This window comes from Phyllopteryx taeniolatus, chromosome 19 (genome assembly GCF_024500385.1).
Source record: "Phyllopteryx taeniolatus isolate TA_2022b chromosome 19, UOR_Ptae_1.2, whole genome shotgun sequence".
NCBI lineage: Eukaryota > Metazoa > Chordata > Actinopteri > Syngnathiformes > Syngnathidae > Phyllopteryx > Phyllopteryx taeniolatus.
This window is the reverse complement of record NC_084520.1, coordinates 18435221-18444806: the sequence shown is the minus strand read 5'-3', so window position 1 is coordinate 18444806 and position 9586 is coordinate 18435221. Positions and strand designations below refer to the sequence as shown.

Below are 9586 nucleotides of genomic sequence, written 5' to 3'. Positions count from 1 at the left end.
CTTCGGAGCCTTATTTTACACGTGGTCATTTCTTTAGTCATTCACATTTTGCAGGCTTTTTAAAAACTCTTCTTTTCTTTGTGGTGTGTCAAATTTACAAGATATTTTTTGGGCCGCGATAGTTCATCTTGAATAATAAAGGAATAACCTATTCTCTGGTTTGAATTGTAATTCCCCCCAACATTCCAAAAATGACATATGCAAGCAATTACTGTACACTAATAGGCTAAAAGAAATGTTTGACTATTTCAAATACCTCAATCAACGAGTGATTACGTAACAGCCAAAGTGATAAAACAGGTTTTGCTGGTGAAATTCAACACAGCGGCGTCGTCATTCCTTTCACCACCTCAGGGCGGCGACAGAAACAGTTCAGCATGAACGCTTTCATAAACGATCTTTTAGCACAAAACACAACAACATCAGAAGTGCAAGAACGTGGAAAACAAACTTCTCGCTTGCATTTCCAACTCGACGCGTCGCTGACGCTGCGGAGGTTTTCGGTGCGCTCGCAGGAGGAGGAACGACAACATCGGGCACAGGGTTCTCTTTGTACGCTCGGGACAAAGACGGCGCTGTCAGGAAACCTTCGGCGGGACACCTGAACGCCACATCTGCACACGATACACACAACACATAACACACACACCACACACACTACCCTACAACACACTCGACTGCATGACCCAATGAGCGTGTGACGTTGTTTGTCAACAGACGCTCGTCGGCAAAAACGGCTGCACACGGACGAGTGCGTTTCGGCAGTGTGTGTGTGAGAGTGCGTTTCGGCAGTGTGAGAGCAGCTCCCACACACGCTGCTGAGGCGATCTCACGCTCTCTCGCAAACACCACTGAAACGATCGCTGCTGAAATGCTCTCACATTCACACTATTGAAACTCACACACGACTGAAACGCTCTCTCATAAACGCATCTCTTCTTTTCTTCTCTACTTTGTTGTCTGAAGCGCACTTTCTCTTCGCTCTCTCTCTCTCTCTCTCTCTCTCTGTCTGTCTGTCTCAATTTCCCTCTCTTTCAGTCTCTCCCTCTCTTGATTTCTCTTTCTCTGTCAGCCTCTCTCACTCGCTCTCTCTCTTCAGGACACGTCACGGCCCACCACACCGCCGCAGTCCGGGCCGGGCGGTCGTCAGGTTTGGTTTCCGTGGACGCAGCTTACAAACTTACTTTGTAGTCGGAGCCGCTCGAGTACGACAGCAGACAGTCAATTGACAGAGAACACTTTGAGACATAAAGACATTGACAAAAAACAGTCACTGAGCAATAAAGGGTTGCTAGTTATCTGGTAATGCCGGTACATTGTTTTTTTTTTTTTTTTGGACAATTGTGCAAAAAGATGCAGAGTCCTCGAGCACTTGGAGCAGTTCGAATGACTAATCTCGCGGTAGTCCGGTGCAATGAGCATTGTGCAAAGGGCGCCGAGACTTCAAGGAGTGGATGCGCTTTCAAGTGACGAGCAGCAATGTCGATTGTGCAAATGTTGCAGATACTCCTCAGTCGGTGTGCAAGTGGGGCAGATGCTACTCTGGCACGAGTGGCCAGTATTGGTCAACAACAGATATGGCAAATAGTGCAGCGTGGCGAGACTACCGCAGCGAGTGCGCGAGTAATGCAGAATTGGCCCGGCAGAAATGTGACAACAAACTCTTGACAAAAAATAAATTGGCAGCATGTTGCAATGGAATTGTAGGTTAGCTGTTTAAGAAGTTGATGGCAAGAGGGAAGAAGCTGTCGGAATGTCGTTTGCATCGATCGGTAGTGTCTACCTATAATTATTCCATTATAATTATTTCTCCAAATGTATCTTAGTTCATCTAAGTTTCTATGCCGGTGATGTATTGCGACAGACAGAACAATGACTAACTTGACACTAAATGGCAGAAGATTCATACAACTAAACAAGTCCGCCTTTCACAGAGTGAATACATTTGTAAGTACATTGAGACGAGAACATGATTATTTGCGTACATTATGTACATTTAGTGACATTTTGGGTGATTGGGAATCCGCTGGCAAATACGTGCGTTGGTTGAATACAGGTTAGGAAGCAATGACAAACGGCACGGCACTGACCTCTGCTGGATGTTTGTGTCAACGCTAGCAGTCTTTGTTACCGCCCACACGGTGTTCCATTGGTGAACGTGGCAAGCATTCCTTTCTGATTGCTTCAAATATTGTCCCTCGCGGCCAATCGTTGCGGCGTTTACACGTTTTTGCTTCCGGGATAAGGAAAGCACCTGGAAGCTTTTCTTTTTGACACCATTTTGGAGAACATTCGCTTGACTCGGTTCCCGCAATGGTTTATTTGGCTCTAAACGTGACGAGGTCGTCCGCGTCTCTACGAAAGGTCGGTAGGCAACCACATTGCATTGATAGCTGCTACGTAACCGATCCAATCGCCTTTCTACGCCGTCCGTGATTGAAATGCGATTTATGATTTGTGTTTGGATGCGCTCAAAGGGCGATGTGGCGGTGGCCGAAATCTCCTTCTCCAGGTTTGTTCTTTTCTCCCAAATGAAAGTGGGGGGGGGGGGTTGCAATTTGTGCTTGCCCCCTTTGGGTGTTTTGGGTTGCAGGAGGTGGAACAAATGCACTTGACTGACGGGAAGAAAGGCAGGAGAGAGAGAGAGAGAGAATAAAAGAGAGCTCTTTTGACTTGACAAGAGTTGCTGTCACTGTTAGGAGTTCGAGAGTCTCTTGTTTGTTCATTCTAAACGTTAAACCAAAAGCGTCCATCCTGGCCTAGTGGAGTTTTGTGATGAACCCAAAGGTCAGCAGCCTTCCTATGCATCCGTCTGCCGGCCAACGTTTACAAGCTCAATTCAAAATGGAACATTCTGGAGAATTGCAGCCGACTAACTTTGCTCACGTTGTGTTTTCCAGCTGTGCGCGATGTCACGGAGGCTCAACGGGAACGTCCGCGGACGGTGCGCGGACGCGGGTTCTGGCCCCACGCCGGCGGCCCCCCCGCCAGAGAGCGGCGGCGGGCCCCCCGCGGCCCCCGCCCACTGCTGCATGAGCGGCTGTCACAACTGCGTGTGGATCGAGCACGCCGAGCGGCTTTTGGCCTTCTACAACGACGGAGGCGAGCGAGCGCTGGCCGCCGTGGAGGAGAACGTCCTTGACGACAACCTCAAGGCCTTCTTGAAGATGGAGATACGACTCCTCAACAAGACGTGAGCGCGGCCGCGGGCGCGGTGAGTCAGTTGGGCGGACCGTCATCGTCCCGCACCCGCCGATCGCCCGACGGTCGTGCCTCGCTCCGACACGGTTGACTTTTTGAAATCGGAGAGAGGTGCGACCATGAATCGACGACTAATGGATTATTAAATTCATCGATAACCATTTTTGATCATTGATTACTCGTTTAGAAAACTTGTTTCACCAAATCTTCCAAATTCCAGCTATTATACAGAATTGGATTTGTTGTAGTAGTAATAAAGCAGTAAATAGGAATCATTAGATTTATTATAATAATAAAGCAAACTGCTTATTTTAGTGTTTTGTGAAAGTAAGACATTTGCAAACAATTTTCTGATGGATGTTGCGGACCAAAACCATAACTGAATCATAATCCATTTGTTTTTGCATTTCCCGCACTTTCAGTTGGAAATCATTTCTTGTTTTTGAAAAAAAAGGGATGGACATTTTGAAAAGATTTTTTGAATCCCGAAAGATTTCTTGAGACGATTCCGTGTTCACGGCCAACTTCTGTCTTTAGCGGAAAACGAAATCACCTTTTGTCTAAATCGGAATCAACTTGAATTGTATTCGGAGTCCCGCGAGAAAAACAACAACAACAACAACAACAACATCTGTCCCGTTTTGCGTGTGTGCAGAACCTTTCAGAATGAAGACGACCGAGCGCAAGACTTTGGAGCGTCTGAGCGTCAAACGTTGTCGGGACGAGACGGGCGGACGGGCGGGATTCGCGAACGCCCGCTACGACGCCGGGACGATGGAGCGCTCGCCATCAAACGCATACGCGTTCTTACTATGATTATATGCACATATTTATCCTATTGACGCGTTGCCAATTAAACGCTGCCAGATCCGACTTGTCTTGTTGTTGTTAACCGCTCGTCACCACGGTGACGTGAAATGTCGCAGTCCACCGGGATTGCGGCGCGCGCGGTCACGCTTGCGTCGGGGTTCCGCCGCCGCCGCCGAATACGGAGTGACGGAAAATGACAGATTAGTCACATCCTCGTCAGGGGCTCAGTCAGGGTTACTTCAGGTCATTCCGAGCCAGTTGGCGTCCTTCACTCCCCTCTTACGTCCATCCATCCGTCTCGCTCCATCTTATCTTTTTCATTTTGTCAACAATCCCTCTTTCTTTCCATCCGTCCCGTCTATCTCTCCATCTTTCGGTCTTTTCTATGCATCTCCAGTCGCGCTGTCTTTCCGTCCATCGATCGATCTGCGAGAGGAGGCGTGTCGGTCCTAATCCCGGCCGTATAAGAGCGTCCCCGTCAGCGTGATCGCGTCTCGTCGTCCGCCGTCTTCTCGTCCGGCCGTCCTTCACGCAAGCGGAGCCGCATGTGAGTAGAACACGTCCGCCCGGAGAAATTCGGGAAGGAACGTCGCGGCGAGCGTCTCCCGCCGGCCTCCTCCGAGTTCCGGAAGAGTCGCGCGGACCTCGCGTCCTTGCGCGCGCTCGTCAGCCGTCGTCCGCTCGTTGACCGTGGAGAAATGGAGGGCAAAACTCGATTGTCATCATTAGCGGACGAAGCTCACGCTTTAGGATGAATACCGCTCGTGATATTACCGATCAAATGCTTTGATGAAAAGATGGCGCTCGAGGAGTTAAAAACCAAACTCTTCGGATGTTCACATGTTCAAATGAAACACGGCCCACATCCAAACTAAAACGTTACAAGTGAGTTTTGGGAAACTCTAAATAAAAATGGAACAAACCTTTTATTTAAAATAGTTTGTTTAAAAAAAAAGGTTACAAATGTAGATTCACTGTTTTCACATTTTCAAATTGAATGTTAGAAGATGTCACATTTTATTTTTAGGTTTTAAGTGTAAAAAAAATTCATTTCCAGATTTTTTTACATTTGAAATTGTAAATCAACTTTTATTTTCAATTCCATCCATCCGTCCATTTTCCGTAGCGCGGGTCACGGACGTGCTGGCGCCTATCCCAGCCATGTCCGGGCGAGAGGTGGGGTACACCCTGAACTGGTCGCCAGCCAGCCGTAGTTTCAGGAAAATTTCTCACGATTTCTTTTATTTCAAAATAGGAAATATCAATATTGTAAATGTTGAAAGATATTACACTGTATTTTTATTTTATTTCTATGCATTTAGGCAGCACGCTGGCCGACCGGTTAGCACATCTGCCTCACAGTTGTGAGGTTGCGGGTTCAAATCCGACCTGGCCTGTGTGGAGTTTGCATGTTCCCCCCGCGCCTGCGTGGCTTTTCTCCGGGCACTCGGCTTTCCTCCCACGTCCCAAAAACATGCGTGCGAGGTTCATTGAAGTCTCTAAATTGCCCGTAGGTGTGAATGGTCTGTCTGTTTGTATGTGCGTGCCCTGCGATTGGCTGGCGACCAGTTCGGGGTGTACCCCGCCTCTCGCCCGAAAATAGCTGGGGTAGGTGCTAGCACGCCCGCCACCCGCTTGAGAAGAAGCGGTACAGAAAATGAATATATGGATTTATTTAGTGAAAAATGTTCTTTTTTTTTTTTTTTTTTTTTCCCATTTAAACATTGAATTCAAACGTGTACACTTTTTTTTTGTACATTTACTACATCCCACTAATACAACTTTTTGAAATGGTGCATGCGTGCCGTCTTTCTGTTGTGCACTGCTTGTGTTTTCCTGCTGCTGCTGCTGTTGTTATTGTTGTTTTTATTTTTGGTGCGGTTGTCATTGAGGCGTGCGACGCTTAAAACCAGGACTGCGTGCTCAGCATTTGTGCTTCGTCCTCACTAACCAGATTAAAACCAGATTAGTAACACGAGCACCGGATTAGGATTAGGTCGTATCGGGGTCATGCTGACGGCATATGACGTCATCGCTTGCAATGGCAAGGAAGGACTGCGAGTAATCCACCTGGAAGAAGATTACATACAAGTGTGCGCCTGGCTGTGTGTTTTTGGCGCACGCATGCATTTTGTGCTTACGGGTCTGCATGTGTGTGTGTGTGTGTTTCTACGTGGATGTTTGTGTGCACGCGTTGATGTGTTCCCAGACAAGTGTGGGCACACACACTCGCCAGGGTGGTGGAGATGAATCTGGAGGCGCCCAAAGCTGAGATCAAGTCGGCCACGCGGGTGAGCGGGGGCCCCGCCACCCCGCGCAAGGGCCCCCCCAAGTTCAAGCAGAGGCAGACGCGCCAGTTCAAGAGCAAGCCCCCCAAGAAGGGAGTGCAGGGGTGCGACATTGCCACACACTTCGCTCTCGCCGAACGGGATTCGGCCCGAGGCGCACGATCCGATCAAGCGCCTCCTTCGCAATTGTCTTCTTACATTTTGATGTAGCGGACCCGCAGAGTTCCGAAAATGTCCGCTGAAAAACGAGTGAATGATTCCGAGCAAAATCGGACATGCGCTGCAGACTCCCACCGCTAGATGGCGCCGCCGCACTTCGCGGCATCTAGCCACCGGCAATTCACGTTGCTTTCCTTGCAGCGAATGGTGGCGCTAAAGCTCCATGAAGCGCTGCCTCCCCAAAACAAAGACGGACAATACATTAGGTACAGGCGTTCTGTGGAGAGCTAATATTATTAGGGCCGCGCGAGTACCGACGCCGCCTGTTACGTATCGAGTCCCTTATTTCAATGTATCGGGTACTCGTGAAGGCTGCCGATACAAACAAAATGTGGCTTTGAGCAAGTCCTCCTCACCAGTAGTCGGCGCTACACTGCGGTAGTTTTGCCATCCGGCGAATCATCGTCCTCTTTTTTAGCATTTGGTTCATTGAAACTTGGAGCAAATATGCGAGCGATATCGGTTGTTGGTATCAGTATTGGTAAGTACTCAAGAGTAAATATACTGGAATTGGTATGAAAAGATGTATTACTTAGATTTTTTTACAGTTAATTCTGTTCCATCTGAATCATCATTGTTGGCCAAGTACAAAACATTTGTATCCAGTAGTCGAAGCCACCCTAGTACTACAGCAACTACAACTGCAAGTAATAGTTGGTTCCTGTCGAGTGTTTTGCCTTTTGGTAAAAACAAAATGCGATTTCGCCGGGCCAGCTCGCTGATGTCACTTGCTGTCGTTTGTGCGCAGGTTCGGTGACGACATCCCGGGAATGGAAGGATTAGGAACCGGTGAGTTTTCCACACGCGCTGATGTGGGTGTGTGTGTTTATCTGGGTATTTTCTTAAGAACCTCACAGTTTGATTTGGATTCATTACATTGGGATGCGTAATGATTCTTTAGGCTGTGATTCAAATGTTTTGATATCGATTCAGTAGGAACGTTAATTTTCACGCCTGGGTAAACCGATTCTAATTCGAACATCTGCTATGTCACCTGAAAGTTTTGAGGAATAAAACATCTGAACATAAAAACGTGCATAATAATAACCTATTTCTCACATGGAGTACAGGCAAACTTAAATAATATTTCTTTCCTAAAAAAATCTGCCTGGCAGAGCTGCAGCGTATTGCAGTTCACCGCAATACGCCCAGAGAGTCGCGTTGACTCGTCTTCTTTAATTGTCTGCGCGACTGCATTATACTGCCCCCCGGTGGCCAAGGTCGGCACACGAGAGGGGGCAGCACAATGAATTGAAGGAATTGCAGCATGAAATCACGATGTGCAAACGGCGATTCTTTTTATTGTTTCTAAAGTAGGGTATTATCGAGGCTTGGTGAGGCCGCAATGGATGAATGGCATTTGCTGGTGTGCGTGTTTCAGACATCACTGTGATTTGCCCGTGGGAGGCCTTCAACCATCTGGAGCTGCACGAGCTGGCCCAGTACGGAATCATCTGAGCCCGCCCGGGCCGTCAACACTCAACTGGAACATACCCACGCACACAAACAAATGTCCAAAAATAAATAGAAAAAGACAATGTTTTATATATATATATAATTTTTTTTTTGTATCTTGATCTTGTGACACAGCATCTGCTCATGTTTAGGGTGTGATCTTCTGCGTGGTTGCCATTTGTTTCCCAGCATGCTTTTCTTCCCCGTGCGACGGCCGCCGTGTCCGCCGTGGGGGAGAAAAAGGAAATCCAAATGTCCGGTATTTGTTAGTGTGTATGGCAGGCGTGGCTAAGCATGAGAGTCCTGTAATATGTGTTACTCAAATACTGTAGGTTCATAAAAGGCTATCTGTAGTCTTTTTTTTTTTTTCATTCATTTCTCTCACTGTAATAATTAGTTAAATGAATTATAATAATACTGTGTTAATGTGTAAAAAAACAATTTTACATATACATTTTTAAAATCTAATTGTAGAAATCAACATTAGTTTTGTAAAAAAATATATACTGTATTAAATGTTTAATAAGTCATTTTAACTAATAAATTGAAACATGATAAATATATTGCTTGAGATTTTTTTTATGAATCAATTGGTGAGAAATAAAAATTGTAAATAATTTGTTCATTCGTTACATTGGGAAATGATTTACTTCTGTTTTTAATATTATTAATCATAAGATCAACATGTTAATAGCTATTTTTGATGATGTTAGCAAATGAGCTGGCCCTTGTGCCCATTTCAAAAATCAAATCCGTCCCTTAATAATAATAATAATAATGTGACAAAAAAAGAAGGGGACGTCACCTTTAGGATTATCACAGTGATCAAACATTCGGTCATACAATTTTCATGTATTATGCCATTCATATACTGTATGTATATCACACCGGCTAAAATAAAGCCAACACAATGATAACTAGAGCTGCGAGCAGCTATAATCGGGCCCTCGCACCCCGGCCACGTTAGGGGACTGGCGGGTTGGGGTATTGCCACGATGATACAATAATGGGGGATGGCCCCCAGGCCATAGGTAGGACACCACTGCTGTTGGTCAAGTGCAAACAAAACTTTTGCAAAGGTTACATTGAGATAATGCAGGTCACACAATAACGGGGGATGGCCCCCAGGCCATAGGTTGACACCACTGCTGCAGGACAAGTGCAAAAGTACGACCCGTGCAAATTTTGCAAAACGATCCGGCCGTGCAAAATGAGAGGACCGGCTGCAATTGACCCCTGGGCCATACGTTGAACACCACTGCTGTTTGAAGCGCAAAGCAGTGGAACAAGTTATATTGAGAAAATGCGGCCCATAGAATAATGGGGGATAGCCTCCAAATGGCCCCCAGGCCATAGGTTGACCCCACCCTAACCCTACTTTTCAAAAGTTACAAATTCGAGGTCACATTAACGGTGGGAAAAGTTTTCAAAAGATTTATATTGGTCAAAATTCACAAAAACTTGGCATTTGAACAGGGGTGTGTATACTTTTTATATCCACTGTAGCCTTCTTCCTGTTTTTGTAATCGGCCCGATGAGCCCACAGTTTTGTGCTGCTTAGCAGGTGGAAACATGGACTTCGTGTAGCTGAATTTGCCTTAGTTTGTTATTTT

At 46.5% G+C, this 9586-nt stretch overlaps 2 protein-coding genes across 2 annotated transcripts; both read left to right on the top strand.

Moving 5' to 3' along the window:
• The first annotated feature begins 2181 nt into the window (after positions 1-2181).
• On the top strand, positions 2182-4074 carry oxld1 (oxidoreductase-like domain containing 1). Its single transcript, XM_061755419.1, has 3 exons — positions 2182-2364; positions 2901-3214; positions 3857-4074. Exons 1-2 carry the CDS (start codon positions 2314-2316, stop codon positions 3195-3197), a joined length of 348 nt encoding a protein of 115 aa, XP_061611403.1. The 5' UTR covers positions 2182-2313; the 3' UTR covers positions 3198-3214; positions 3857-4074.
• Positions 3914-8536, top strand: pde6gb (phosphodiesterase 6G, cGMP-specific, rod, gamma, paralog b). Its single transcript, XM_061755420.1, has 4 exons — positions 3914-4558; positions 6221-6403; positions 7267-7307; positions 7900-8536. The coding sequence occupies exons 2-4, from the start codon at positions 6258-6260 to the stop codon at positions 7974-7976; spliced, it is 264 nt and encodes an 87-aa protein (XP_061611404.1). The 5' UTR covers positions 3914-4558; positions 6221-6257; the 3' UTR covers positions 7977-8536.
• The last annotated feature ends 1050 nt before the right edge of the window (positions 8537-9586 follow it).